This window comes from Chiloscyllium plagiosum, chromosome 25 (assembly GCF_004010195.1).
Source record: "Chiloscyllium plagiosum isolate BGI_BamShark_2017 chromosome 25, ASM401019v2, whole genome shotgun sequence".
In the NCBI taxonomy this organism is placed as follows: domain Eukaryota; kingdom Metazoa; phylum Chordata; class Chondrichthyes; order Orectolobiformes; family Hemiscylliidae; genus Chiloscyllium; species Chiloscyllium plagiosum.
In genome coordinates this window covers 36,948,936-36,963,830 of record NC_057734.1, presented here as the reverse complement: position 1 = coordinate 36,963,830, position 14,895 = coordinate 36,948,936, and the positions used below count along the sequence as shown (strand labels likewise).

Sequence of the window (14,895 nt, the reverse complement as noted above, 5' to 3'; positions counted from 1 at the left end):
TGCCTGTACTGCACACTAAACTAAACTTTTCACCGTACCTAGATACATGTGACAATAATAAATTAAATCAAATCAATTATGTGATGCATTTGCAAGGAAAAATATGGAGAAACAATATAAACTCAGCGTCACAACTCTTAAAGGTGTGCATATATCATTGAAAGTAGCGGGACAGTTGGAGCAAGCAAGACCTAAGGGACAACTTTTTCACTGAAGGTGGTACGTGTATGGAATGAGCTGCCAGAGGAAGTGGTGGAGGCTGGTACAATTGCGACATTTAAGAAACATTTGGATGGGTATGTGAATAGGAAGGGTTTGGAGGGATATGGGCCAGGTGCTGACAGGTGGAACTAGATTAGGTTGGGATATCTGGTCGGCATGGAAGGGTTGGACCAAAAGGTCTGTTTCTATGCTGTACCTCTCTATGACTCTAATTAATAAAGTATAGAGTATCCCAGACTTTATTAATAGGGATGTAGAGTACAAAAACAAGGAGAGTACGTTGAACTTATGCAAGACACCTGTTAACTATCAACTAAAATATTGTGTACAATTCTAAGTGCTCCATAATGGGAAGGATGAGGAGGTATAAGAGAGAGTACAAAAGGAGTTTAGAAGAATGGTTCCAGGAATGAGCAATTTCGGGTTGAACAATGATTGGAGAGGTTGCTTGGAAAGCAAAATCATGGGAGGCCTGGATAAAGTAGACAAGGTTTCATGCAGGAGGTGGTGCCTGTATGGAATGAGCTGCTAGAGGAAGTGGTGGAGGCTGGTACAATTACATTTAAAAGACATCTGGATGGGCATATGAAAAGGAATGGTTTAAAGGGATATGGGCCAAGTTCTGACAAATGGGGCTAGATTAATTTAGGATATCTGGTCAGCATGGATGAGTTGGACCTAAGGGTCTGTTTCCATGCTGTACATCTCTATGACTTTAGGATTCTATGAACCTGTTCCTGCTCAAAAGTAGATTGAGAACAAGACAACACAGATATATAGCAATTTGCAACAATAATAAATGTGATCTGAGAAACAGATTTTAATATGAATGGTTTGGGTCAGAAATGAACTGCTGGAAGAGCTGTGGAGTCACATTCAATAGAAGCATTCAGGGAGAAATTAGATAATTAGTTGACTAGAAACAATGTGTAAGGGTATGGGGATAAAGCAGGAGAATGGCACTAAGTCATAAAACTCAATTGGACAGCCTAGGAAAACATAATGGCTGAATAGTCTCTTTCTGCTGCAGAACATTGTGATCCTCTGATTCTATGATGTTCAGGTTAAGATGATGTTTGACTTGATGTTCCCACACGACTGTTCCTGTCCTTTTAATTATAAAAGGTGTAAGGGAGAATTTTTGAAATTATCTTGGTCAGCTGCTGTAGTTGATTCTGTAGGTGGTGGAAGGGATGAGTATTGATGTTCCTCGCAATGGCGAGTACAAGTATTGAGTGAACCTTTTTGTTTTCTGAATTGTCCCAAGTTACTTCAATATTGTTGCAGCCACCCTCTTGCAAATATTCAAACACACTTTACAATTTAGCTGTTTGGTCTTTCAATGTTTATGATATAAGCTGCTCACTACTGAATATCCCATGCAGTGGTCAGTGAACATGCCCCTGCAGCATTGCTTCGATTTTGAATACAAATATATCAAAGATACTTCCTGTCTCGGCATTGCAGCCAACTTATTAATTATTAATCGAACGACTTACATTTTTCATTCATAGCAATGGCGGAGGTTATCTCCACCGTAACTGCTTGGTAACAAAGGATTGCCACCTACAATATATAAACAATGTAGTAAATAACTCCTTCACTGTCAAGGAACATGATTGTTCGCCCACAAGAGACCTATGGGGCACATCATACATCTCAGTATTACACTGTTGTATGAACCTAAACAGGGGAATAACTATCATTTTCAGAAAGCAAACAAAGTCATCGTTTCTCCAACTTTACTCTTTTTTAATTGAATATGGATAATTCTGGAAATGCCATTTTCTAATGCTGATACAATGAAGTTTAAGTCATTCTTGCTGGAATACACTCTCCTTATTTTTGAATGTTAAAGGCCTCGAAAGATTACCTTTAGCAGCTGATTTACTTTAGGCAAATTATTTTGGGGCAAACATCTGGTACGGCAACTGTCAACTAATTCTAGCCTCTGGTAAGATGTTCCTCCTTCATGCAGCATGGGAAAACCAAATACCTAATTGATTCTGACAGCTCCAGTTCCACCATCCAATTGATCTGATTGGATCTAACAGCCTACAGTTCCATCTTTCACTTGATATAATAGACCAACACTGACAACCTTCAATCATGCTGAAGTTAGCAGATTGTTCATAAAGAGAACATCACTAACAAGCTGGCACAAGAGTTGCAATGTTAACTGTGTCAGGTAAACACAGACAGTCAGTGAATCTGAAAGTGACACCAATCAATAGGTTTATTATCTGTTGCCCCACAAACATAAATTGCTCAACTTCAGCATTCAGTACTAAAGATCTGCTTAAAATCAATGAAGCTAGTTTCACAATGGCTGTGGGATCCTGTAGCTTCTTTCTAAACACTGTTTTGTCACAAATAATATCTATCATCCTGGCTTGAAACCAGCTTATTATGTATGCACTGCTACATATATACATATTCATTTTCTCAAGTATCTAAAGTAATCTTGACACAGTAATCTCTGTGACTATTGCATTCATGCTTTTCAATCTTTGTTGTAGATTCCACAAAAATTGGCTGGAATTTGTAATGTCTGGCATCAAATGAGCAATAGCAGTTCAGTTGCCACTTATACATCCTGCTCAATTTTCCTCCCACTGTGGACATTTCCATATTAAGTCCTTGTCTTTTTGCACCTACATCATGCTATGTTATACTAATCCTGATTCACAGCCAAACAACCACTTCCAGCAGATCAAAATGAGGTTGCAGCTTGAGGCAATACTGAATTACTAGTTGCAGACTGAGCTTTACATGCTGCATTTCAAATGGATGTGGTGTGAATTCAATTTGAAATTACAAACAGAAGCAGAGTATCTTCTGGCCTTTTCATTTTCTTTAAAAGTGACGGGAACAGATAAAAATGTAGGCGAAAATGAGGGCTGCAGATGCTGGAGATTAGAGTGTGGTGCTGGAAAAGCACAGCAGGGGTCATCGAAGGAGCAGGAGAATTGACATTTCGGGCAAAAGCCCTTCATCAGGAATGATGTAAAAATGTAAGATAAAAATGTAAGCTGTATTGCAGACTTAATCCCAAAATGAATCAGTCACTTTGGTATGTAGCATTGGAGCTGCTGATAGATATGCTTGGGGAATATAAAGTCAGGGGCAGGGGCAGGGGCATGAGAAATATCCCAGGAGAGGCAACGGGTGCCTGAAGGTCCAGGGTGCAGTGTATCGCTCAAAATCCAGCAGCTGTTCTAATATAAGTGCATCTCGAGAGAGAGAGAGAATGACTGGCTGGTGCATCCCACCCACTGCCCATGAACAAATATTTATTAAAAGCTAACATAACTATCATTCAAAAGCACTTCGTACTGTAAAACCTCTCATTAGTGAAGCTATTCAAGAATAAATTAGACCCTTTCGATCTACTGCTAAAAAAAGAGCTTATTCACGTACCTCATCAAAGACAGATAAACCTTTATTAAACACTTAATACTGTCAACACAAATGTGAACACATCCCTATGCTGAGATAAGTGGTTCAATGGCTTTTGAAATTCACCCAGACATTCATAATGAACTCAGTTGTAAAACCAAACACTGGGATGTTTAAGTAATTGAGTTTATTGAAATTGAAAAACCAGATGGCCCTTTATTTTGAGTTCCATCAGATGTGCTGTCAATCAAAGCAGTCCAAGAACATTCTTTCTCTGCCAGCTGCTGAATTTTTTTTTCATTTAAAAGGACTTTGGATATATAAATCTAATTATTAGGCCAGCAATCCCAAGCAGTATTTTCTTTAATTTTTAATGCATGTTCGCACATTTCCAGTTCAGAAATGTACCCAAATACCTCCCAACACTTACACAATGTAATGGTAAACTTACCTTAGTAGGAAAAGCCCTAAAATCAATGATTGCAGTAAAAACACATCTAACTTAAATTACAGAATCTAACTGAAATAATTATTTTTCATATTTCAGAGTCTGTCAATGAAAGAATATCAGTAGCAGGTAGCTGTTATTTTTGGTTCTACCACTTGGTCCAGTTTCTGTGGTTCACAATACCTCTGAGGTTCCATGAACCAAATTCTTACAGAATGGACCCCTCCTCCACTAAAATGTTATGGGGGTTGAACTATTATCCCAGATGGACCTGACAAGGCCAGGAGTGCTGCCCATATCCCTATATCGCAAGAATGAAACTTCCTGGAAACAGAACAGGGATGAGCATCCCAGTATTGGAACTTGCTCTCTATTTTTAAAGGGCTCCTAACCTGGCAAAAATCTGGACCATTAACCCTGTTTTTCTCTCCATGAATGCTGCCTTACTTATTGAGTATTTCCAGCATTTTCAGGTTTTACTTTAAATTTCCAGTATCTGCAGCAGTTTGTGTTTGCATCCTGCAGTCTTGCCTGTCAACTGAATTAGAATATGTTTAGCAGGGTCTGGTTGAATACAAATATATAGGGAGTCTAAAGTGGGATGCCTGGCCAAAAGAACATTAGAAAAACACTTGCATCGTTAAAATATATCTGCAGTGATAGGATGCTCACTGCTGGTATATGATTACATACTGCCGAATATGTAATTTGCTTTAAAAGCAGTGCCTGATATTTGTATGCTGCTAAGTTCTGTGGTTTAAAGTTTTCTTGGAATTATGTCACCCCCATCCCGTCATTAATAGACTTTAGAAAAATATAATTTGCTGGTCTTTTCAAATTTCTTCCCTTCCTTTCTCTTTTGAATGTTTTGCCTAATGCTGGAAATTAGCTTGACCACATTAACTATCCTCCTTATTCAACTAGGAAATCTTCATGACTATTTTGCTGTTCATTCAATGTCGTTGCAACAAAATCATGGAATTCCCTCTTGAACAGCATTTTGGCTCTACCTACATGTCATGGACTGAGGCAGTTTAAGTCGGCAGCTCATCACTAACTTCTCAAGGGTAACTAAGGATGGGCAATGAATGTGGCTTGGTATCTGCCAGGACCGTAAGAAAATACAGAAAATTCTGAACACAGCCAAGACCACCAAGCAAGCTAACCTTCCATCCATTGACTCCGTATACACTTCTCATTGCTGTGGAAAGGCAGCCAACAGCATCAAAGACCCCTCCACTGCGGTTAAATCTCTTCCAATCTCTTCCAGCAGGCAGAAGATACAAAAGCTTAAGCACTCGTACCAACAGATTCAAGAGCAGCTTCCTCCCCGCTGTTATTAGACTTCTGAATTTTCTCAATTTTCAAATCTAATGTTGATCTTGCTTTTAGTACACCTTCTTTGCAGCCATAACTTTGTATTCCTCACTCTGTTCACTGCATGATCTTTGTGTCTCTGAATGTTATGATCTGCTGTACTGCATGAAAAACAAAACTTCTCACTATATGTAGGTACATGTGACAAAAGAAAATCAAATTGAATCAAATGCTGGTCTAACCAATGCTGCCCACATCCCATGAGTGAATTAAACACTTTTTATTTAAAAGAAACAAGTCAGAGGACAGTTGCATTTGGTTTAACTGTGGATGCATCAAAACTAAACACAACCCCAACCTAAGCCAGTGCCAATATAAGCATGCTTTCAGCAAGAGGATTCAGACAGTAACTGGGATCAGAAAGCTGACTGATTTTCAAATCCCTCCTCTGGTCCAGGACATAGACCACCTATGGCACTTTTGCAGATGTCCACCCTGAATACAATAGACTTGGCACAATTGAAACATGGGCCTCTTCTATTCCCATGTGAATTTCATACCAGCTGGTATTCATAACTGTGCTCTCAGTTCTCCTCTGTATCCAACATTAATAAGCCAAACAAAAGATAGAAATATGGAATCTTGCTCTGTTTTTCTCATTCATATATACTGAAAAAATTTAAAATTATCAACTATTACAAATAAGTTACTATATTTAATTCCTGCTGTTAGGCCTTGTTTGTACTCACAGTTTCCAAGGTTTTCTCCTTAATGCCTTCATCTTTTCAGCTCATCCAACTTTCCTTACTCTGTTGCTTATGTTTCCTTTGCTCAATTTTGTTTTCTTTCTGTTCTTCGATGGTTCACTGCTCAAGTCATATCCACAGTTAGATACCAAACTCCATTTTGTGCAATGTTTGACAAATGACCAAGGTTTTCAAGAACCATATCTTAGATATTTTCAGGCAAGTACAGATAAATCTTACTCACCATAATGAAAATCTGACCATCATAAATCTATGGTGTCCACGCAAATCAATCCCACACATTAATCTGCATATATTCAATGAGAATATCATAGCCAAATTAGTCAAGGGTTTAATTTGGACTAATATTTGGCTATGATCTTAAAATAACATCATTGAATGTTTACTTATAAACAGATAGAAAGATGAAAAAAGACTGTTGGACAATTTTTACCTCAACCATTTGGCAATGAAATGTTATAGGCTCCCTATTCTAATTGCTAGCATTTAATAGGGTGTACTAATGTTTAGCAAAAGGATTTTATTTCATAGATATTACCACTGTTAAATTATTTGTATGTAACCTTTTTGCAGAATGTAGCAAAACAAATGGGCCTTGATACTAGAAAGACATCTTCCCTTTGGAAAGATCAAGCATTAGTTGAAATAAATATTGCAGTCCTTTACAGCTTTCAGGCAAGTATAAGCTTCAGGTAATGCTATTTTGTTCCAACAAATACATATTGTGAGTTCATTGTTCAACATTCTCCCCCCTCTTTAGTCAGATAAAGTGACAATAGTGGATCACCATTCTGCTACGGAATCATTCATGAAACACATGGAAAATGAGTATAGATGTCGAGGAGGGTGTCCTGCAGACTGGGTGTGGATTGTTCCACCAATGTCAGGAAGCATCACACCTGTGTTCCATCAAGAGATGCTAAACTATCAGCTAAGTCCATCATTTGAATATCAGGTAAACCTCAGGATGCGAACAATTGCTTGCCTTTTTCAGCTTTGCTACTAACCAGCTGATTAAGCCTTCTTTTTAACATCCTAGTTCTTTATCAATACTTCTTGATGCTTTGTGATTTATAGTAAATATTATGCATGACCAATGCATTACTAACACACGTCCATAAGACATGGAAACATTTTACTGTTGTCAGGACAAGCACACCTCAGATATTCACTACTCGATGCATCCCGAATTCTTCATGTAAGCATGAAAATCTAATCCATGAAAATTGGGACATCTGGTACTAAATTGCAGAAATGTAATTCCAGGGATAAAACTAGGGAACTGACAAAGAAGTGTTGGACTTGAAGATACTAACCACAGTGAATGGAACTTGTTCAAAGGTTTACAGTTACTATTGTTCAATCCCAAAGAAAAGAAAAACATAGACAATTGAAATATTTGGAGAAGTGTCATGAGCAGTTTTCATGTTGGAGCTGTTGTCCAGTTTATATTAGTTGTTGCTTAGAGGCAGTCTCCTCTGGATAACATTTTTTTAATTCTGTAAACTGTGCTGAAGACAGAGGCAGAACATACTACAACATAGTTCAATAATTTATATCATTGAATAAAAGTGCTTTGAGAAATTTACAATAGTATGACTCAGTTAACAGTAAAGTTACACATGAGGTCATCCAGGACAGAACCAACAAAAGCATGATTACACAAATTACAAAGTGATGTCCAAAGCTGAATAATTTTCTTCTAAAAATTGTAACCAATTTATTGGTTAGACTTTCTTTTTAAATGGTATGATATGAGTTATAAATAGAATTTCGTGTTTACAAATTGCCAATGAGGCATTTTTGTAATGTAGTTACTCTTATTTTGTCAATGAATGTGTATGGTTAGGTCCCACAAATGGTGATTGTTAAATAAACAGCTAATCTTTGCTCATGTAGGCGGAAGACATTTAAGAAGCTCCAGAACACCAAGATATAATCTAAAATGAGGGCACATTGCATGAAATTACTCTACAAGTAACAAAACAGGCAGAGCTTGGCAAAATATCACTTGGTATTCTATGTCCTATGTTCAATGCTGTAGATAATTAGCTCAGTGCACAAATGGATAGAAAGAGCTTGAGCAGATATGGAAAACAGTGGGACATTGCAATACATTCATCATAAGAATCCTGACATTCCAAAGTTTGGGTGGATAGACCAGGAATTATTTGATTGAAAGATTATGAATACAAACCATCTCACTGAGCAGTCAGTCATGGATTTCACATGCAACATGTGACTCAAACAACTCCAGCAGCTGCAGTTGAAACCTCTACTCAGAAATATATGAAACAAGATTATATTTTACTAATAAAAGTTCATGATTTCTAAACTGAATTAGTATTGTGTTCTCTTCTATTTCCAGTCTATCAAGCAATCTTCGGTAACATTTCAATACTAAACTTCCTTTCCCATACCTTCAGAAGTTGTTTTTCATGTATCTTTTTAAAATGTATTCTTTCATGGATGTAGAAGTCATATCCAAGTCATATATTTGTTGTCAATCCCAAAATGTCCTGGAACCAAGTGGCATGCCTGGCAATTTTTGAGGGCATTTAATAATATCCCATTATAACATGAGCGATAAAGCAGGGATTCTTAAATAAACTTAATTTTCCTGCAAATTTGAAGCAAACACAGAAAATGCTGGAGGAACTCAGCAGATCTGGCTGCATCCTTGAAGAGAGAAACAGAGTTAACAGTTCTAATCCGATATGACTCTTCTTCAGAACTATAAAATTGTTCCTTAAAATTTGTTGCGCTTAGTTACTCTCCCAGTTTGCAGACAACTGTATCCCCCTTAAGAAGCAATTCTGACTTTTTGTCCTTTTGACATTTTAATTAATTGGTAATAAGTTATTCAATGTTTGTTTAGTTCATGCAAGGACTTCTAGAATCTGGCATCCTTCAATATTTTCTGTGCTTTATGCTTTCTGCCCAAAGGGCTCTTTACCTCCTGTAGTCAGTCAGGTTATATGATTCCTACAAACTCACCCTCTCACCTGTGATTCAAATTTGTTTTGGTGGCATTATGAAAAATATCATTAGTAAGTAAGCATAATGCAAAGTAAGTAATACTGCACTTTTGATAAATCAGTAATAGTTGAGATTTTGCATGCATTTGATATCAACATGCATCATACAACAACCTAAGTACAGAGCAAGAAGGCATTACATTAAATATTGTTCAGACACATTGCCCCCTCAAAGGCATGTGACCTGATTTAAAACTCCTAGACCAGATGTTACCTGTCAATGATGTGTGTAGATTTGATATGCTGTTAGAGTGAAAACTAATTGAAATGTCCCTCAAGAGCTTAAAACTTGTTGCTTGTCAATTCTAGCCCTGTGCAATAATCTCAGAATCAATGTATTCCTACCTATAACATAACATATGCATCATTTCATGTTCATAGATCAACTAGATTAACTAGTTTTCCCAATGCAGGCAGACCCCTGGCTGAATCATGTGTGGAAAGGAGTTAATGGGACTCCCACCAAAAAGAGAGCCATTGGATTTAAAAAATTGGCAAAGTAAGTATTTATCAGAGCCATTCACTGTAAAAGCCATCAAACTGCGTTGCTCAATAGATCAGTTATATGATCTATAGTTGTGACTGTCAAAAATAACTTTCTTTAGTTCTTGCTTAGTGGCTGTTCATTTAAATCCAGTCTGAGAAAGACAGTGAGAACCAGAGTCTTGGCCAGGGTTTGAACCATGGCAATGTTTGCAAATTTCATTAACTACAGGTTTGATAGAGAAATAATTGAAATTTAAAATAATGCATGAAGTGATGATTAAGACCTCCTTTTAAATTTAGTTAGTGATTATTCAAAATCCGGGAAGTTCTGTGCACTTTCTCCGGGAACAAACTCTTTGAATCGGAGAGTTAATTTGAACAAATCCGAGAAGAAAGCAGTCAGGTTGAAATTTTCGGGAAGAAATGGAATTGGTTTCCAACTTGCAAGTGAGGCTTCTGTGGTAAAGCTCTTCAGGTAGTGAGAAATATAAGGAGAAATTTAACTTATTTCTAAAGGATCATTGAGTTTTGTTTGGTTGCCAAGTCTTTTCATTATTTTTCCATTTAACTATATGTAATTATTGTATGCCTGTTTGCCTTTTGTTAAATACATTTGCTCAGTGATTTTAAATTTAGAAACAACCTTTGATGGTTTTATTCACTTATTGAACGTTGAGAGCAATACTAAAAGTCCAGTAGTTTACAATAAGAGAAGACTTTTGTATCCTTGGTGCATTAACAAAGCCTCACCTAATTAGATGAGGATAGACTCAGTTGAATGAATGGGGAAATGGGCTGACCTATTAATGCAATCGAAGTTATGTGCCAGTAAAGTAGTGTCCACTGAAAAAGGAAGGATGTGGTGTTACTGTACTTAAGGACATTTAGTGGCGTATTTGTATACTTTGAATGGGAATTTGAAAAAAGGTTTGGTATGATTTTTCTTTTCACTCATCACACTTTCATGTCTCTCATGCAATGAGTATGCCTTCCTCTGAACCACCTTAAATGTCTTTCACATATTTATAACCCCAGCACCTTTTGGAAAAACAAACCATTGAAGCCAGGAATTGTCTTCTCATCATCTGTGTGTATGAGGTAAACTCTGATTTGGCCTCTGAGGAGCAGAGTTACATAGTGCGACAGTTGGAAACAGTTAAGCAATGCCCACTAGCATCATGATACATAACAAAGTACAGAATTCACATCATACAAAACTAAGTTATAATCTGTAGCTGAAGGAAATTTGTGGCTGTGGGCTTCAAGCATGATCCTGCAAAAAAAATGTTGTTATATGCTGTCATTATTTAAAATTTGAAGACATCCAGTTCTAATAATTCAGTGTTTTCTTTTGAAAAGGGCAGTGAAATTCTCTACAAAGTTGATGGGACAAGCAATGGCCAAAAGAGTAAAAGCCACCATCTTATATGCCACAGAAACTGGCAAGTCCCAAGTCTATGCAAAAACATTATGTGAAATCTTCAAGCATGCCTTTGATGCAAAGGTGAGAAACAAATTCATTTTAATTGATTGCATTTAAGGTATTTCACAATGAGAACCTGATGTTGGTGGTGGGCAAGTTGTTGGAGAGAATGCTGAGGACAGGATTTACATGTATTTGGAAAGGCAAGGACTGATTAGGGATAGTCAACATGGCTTTGTGTGTGGGAAATCATGTCTCACTAACTTGATTGAGATTTTCGAAGAATTAGCAAAGAGGATTGATGAGGACAGAGTGGTAGATGTGATCTATATTGATTTTGGTAAGGTGTTTGACAAGGTTCCTTATGGTAGACTGGTTAGCAAGTTAGAGCACATGGAATACGGGGAGAGCTAGCCATTTGGATACAGAACTGGCTTGAAGTAGAAGATGGAAAGTGGTGGGGGAGGGTTGCTTTTCAGACTGGACACAGTGACCAGCAGTATGCCACAAGGGTCAGTGGTGCGTCCATTGCTTTTCGTCATTTATATAAATGATTTGGATATGAATATAGGAGCTAAAGTTAGTAAGTTTGAGGATGACACCAAAATTGGAGGTATAGTGAACAGCGAAAATGATTACCTCAGAGCACAGCAGGATCTTGACCAGATGGGCCAAGGCGTGGCAAATGGAGTTTAATTTAGATAAATGTGAGGTGCTGCATTTTGGAAAGGCAAATCAGGACACGATTTATACACTTAATGGTAAGGTCCTGGGGAGTGTTGCTGAATAAAGAGACCTTGAATTACAAGTTGATAGTTCCTTGAAAGTGAAGTCTCAGGTAGATAGGATAGTGATGAAGGCATTTGGTATGCTTTCCTTTATTGGTCAGAGTATTGAGTACAGGAGTTGGGAGGTCATGTTGTGGCTGTACAGGACATTGGTTAGGCCACTGTTGGAATATTGCGTGCAATTCTGATCTTCCTATCGGAAAGATGTTATGAAACTTGAAAGGGTTCAGAAAAGATTGACAAGGATGTTGCCAGGGTTGGAGGGTTTGAGCTATAGGGAGAGGCTGAATAGGCTGGGAGTGTTTTCTCAGGATCGTCAGAGGCTGGGTGGTGGTGACCTTATAGAAGTTTATAAAATCACAAGGGACATGGATAAGGCAAATAGACAAGGTCTTTTCCCTGGGTTGGGGAAAGATTTAAAAGGGACCTAAGGGGTAACTTCTTCACACAAAGGGTGGTGCATGTATGGAATGAGCTGCCAGAGGAAGTGGTGGAGGCTGGTATAATTCCAACATTTAAAAGGCATCTGAATGGTACATGAATAGGAAGGGTATAGAGAGATATGGGCCGGGTGCTGGCAAATGGGACTAGATTGATTTAGGATATCTGGTTGGCATGGACGGGTTGGACCGAAGGGTCTGTTTTCGTGCTGTACATCTCTATGACTCTCTGACTCTCTGCTACAATAATTATGTCTCTCATTCTATGGGCAAGCTTTTCTGGGTTTGTGTTCACATTCGTTGGTACAGTGAATAACAAGGTGGACTGAACAAATTGCAATAGAATCTCCCAAACATTTTCCTCTGTTTAAAAGAAGAGAAGGCAAATCAGGAGGATTGTATCAGTGGTCTGTGCTCTGCACTGCCCAGTTTTCTATTATTCTCAACACTGCGTCCAGCGAACTTAGTGTCGTCCCCACTTTAGCAATGATAATTATATACACTGGCTCTTTCCAAATCTTATCCCATGGTCACGCCACTTGGATGCTTGAAAATTGTTGCAACCCCTAAGTGAGAACTATAAAGTATAGGGCTTTAAATTAAATAGTTGGGGTGGGGGAGGTGCATTCAATCACATGGAGAAATAGGATTGCAGGTCAGTGATGGGGCTGATTGTTACCACAAAATAAAAGGAAAGGACAGAATGTGTGACTGTCATGTTGCACCAAGAAAACATAAAAGTAGAGGGAAATTTGATATTAGAACAAAATTAAATGATTTGCATTTGGGATAAGGTAGACAAACTGATGGTGCAAATCAAAGTAAATGAGTATGATCTCATAGCCATTACAGAAACATGGTTAGAAGGAGATCAAAACTGGAAACTTAACACTCAGGGATATTAGACCTTTTAGGAAAGACATGAGGGATGCAATAGGTTGTGGGGCAGCACTGTTAATAGAAGATGAAATGAAAACAGTTGTGAGAGATGATCTAGGCTTAGATGATATAAAGTCCATTGGGTGGAGGTAAAAAAACAGAAAGGGAAATAAGACCTTGGTAGGAATAGTGGACAGATCCCTAAATAGTATCCACTATTTTGGAAAGGCTATAAATCAACAAATAATAAGAGCATGTGAAAAGAAAAGAGCAATCATTCTGGGTGACTTTAATCTTCATGTTGATTGATTGGGTTAATCAGAATGGAAAGGACAAATTCATAAATTTGGAATAATTTCTAAGATCAAAATGTTATGGACCTAATGAGGGAGCAGGCTGTCTTGGATATGATAATAGGTAATGAGGCAATAGGTAATAAATGACTTCAGAGTAAAAGATCCACTAAGAATTAGTGATCATAGGGATATCCGAAATAAGGTTTCAGGGCCACAAGAGGGAACCGGCAGGCAAAAAGTTGGTTTGACGTCTGTCTATTTCAATGCCAAGAGCATCCAGAATAAGGTGAGTGAACTTGCAGCGTGGGTAGCTACCTGAGATTTCGATCTTGTAGCCATTTCAGAGACGTGGGTAGAACAGGGACAGAATGGTTGTTGCAGGTTCCGGGATTTAGATGTTTCAGTAAGAACTGAGGAGATGGTAAAAGAGCTGGAGGTGTGGCATTGTTAGTCAAGAACAGTATTATGGCTGCAGAAAGGATGTTTGAGGACTTGTTGACTGAGGTAGTATGGGCTGAGATTAGAAACAGGAAAGGAGAGGTCACCTTGTTGGGAGTTTTCTATCGGCCTCCAAATAGTTCCAGAGATGTAGAGGAAGAGATTGCAAAGATGATTCTCAATAGGAGCGAGATTGACAGGGTAGTTGTTATGAGGGACTTCAACTTCCCAAATATTGACTAGAAATACTATCATTTAAGTACTTTAGCTGGGTCAGCTTTTGTCTGTTGTGTGCAGGAGGCTTTTCTGATACAGTATGTAGACAGGCCAACAAGGGGTGAGTCCACTTTAGATTTGGTACTGAGTAATGAACCCGGCCAGTGTAAGATTTGGAGGTAGGTTAACACTTTAGTGATAGTGACTACAATTCAATTATATTTACTTTAGCAATGGAAAAGGGATAGGTATACACTAGAGGGCAATATCTACAGCTGGGGGAAAGGCAATTATGATGTGATTAGACAAGATTTAGGATGCAGTGGAAGGGCACAATAGAAATGTGGAGCTTATTCAAGAAATGCTACCGTGTGTCTTTGATAAATATGTATCTGTCAGACAGGGAGGAGGTTGTTGAGCGCAGGAGCTGTAGTTTACTAAGGAGGATGAATCTCTTGTCAAGAGGAAACAGGAGGCTTATAGAGTCATAGAGATGTACAGCATGGAAACAGACCCTTCGGTCCAACCGTCCATGCCGACCAGATATCCCAACCCAATCTAGTCCCACCTGCCAGCACCCGGCCCATATCCCTCCAAACCCTTCCTATTCATATACCCATCCAATGCCTTTTAAATGTTGCAATTGTACCAGCCTCTACCACATCCTCAGGCAGCTCATTCCATACATGTACCAACCTCTGTGTGAAAAAGTTGCCCCTTAGGTCTCTTTTATATCTT

The 14,895-nt window shown here is 38.2% G+C and overlaps 1 protein-coding gene across 3 annotated transcripts in view; it reads left to right on the top strand.

Annotated features, from left to right (window-relative positions):
* The window catches only part of nos1 (nitric oxide synthase 1 (neuronal)), a 100,591-nt gene that overhangs the window by 40,543 nt on the left and 45,153 nt on the right, over positions 1–14,895 (top strand). For all 3 annotated transcript variants that reach the window (XM_043715882.1, XM_043715883.1, XM_043715884.1), the window contains exons 11-14: positions 6,727–6,828; positions 6,914–7,108; positions 9,605–9,690; positions 11,037–11,181. In XM_043715882.1, coding sequence (XP_043571817.1) covers positions 6,727–6,828; positions 6,914–7,108; positions 9,605–9,690; positions 11,037–11,181 — 528 coding nt within the window. The remainder of the gene's footprint in view (positions 1–6,726; positions 6,829–6,913; positions 7,109–9,604; positions 9,691–11,036; positions 11,182–14,895) is intronic.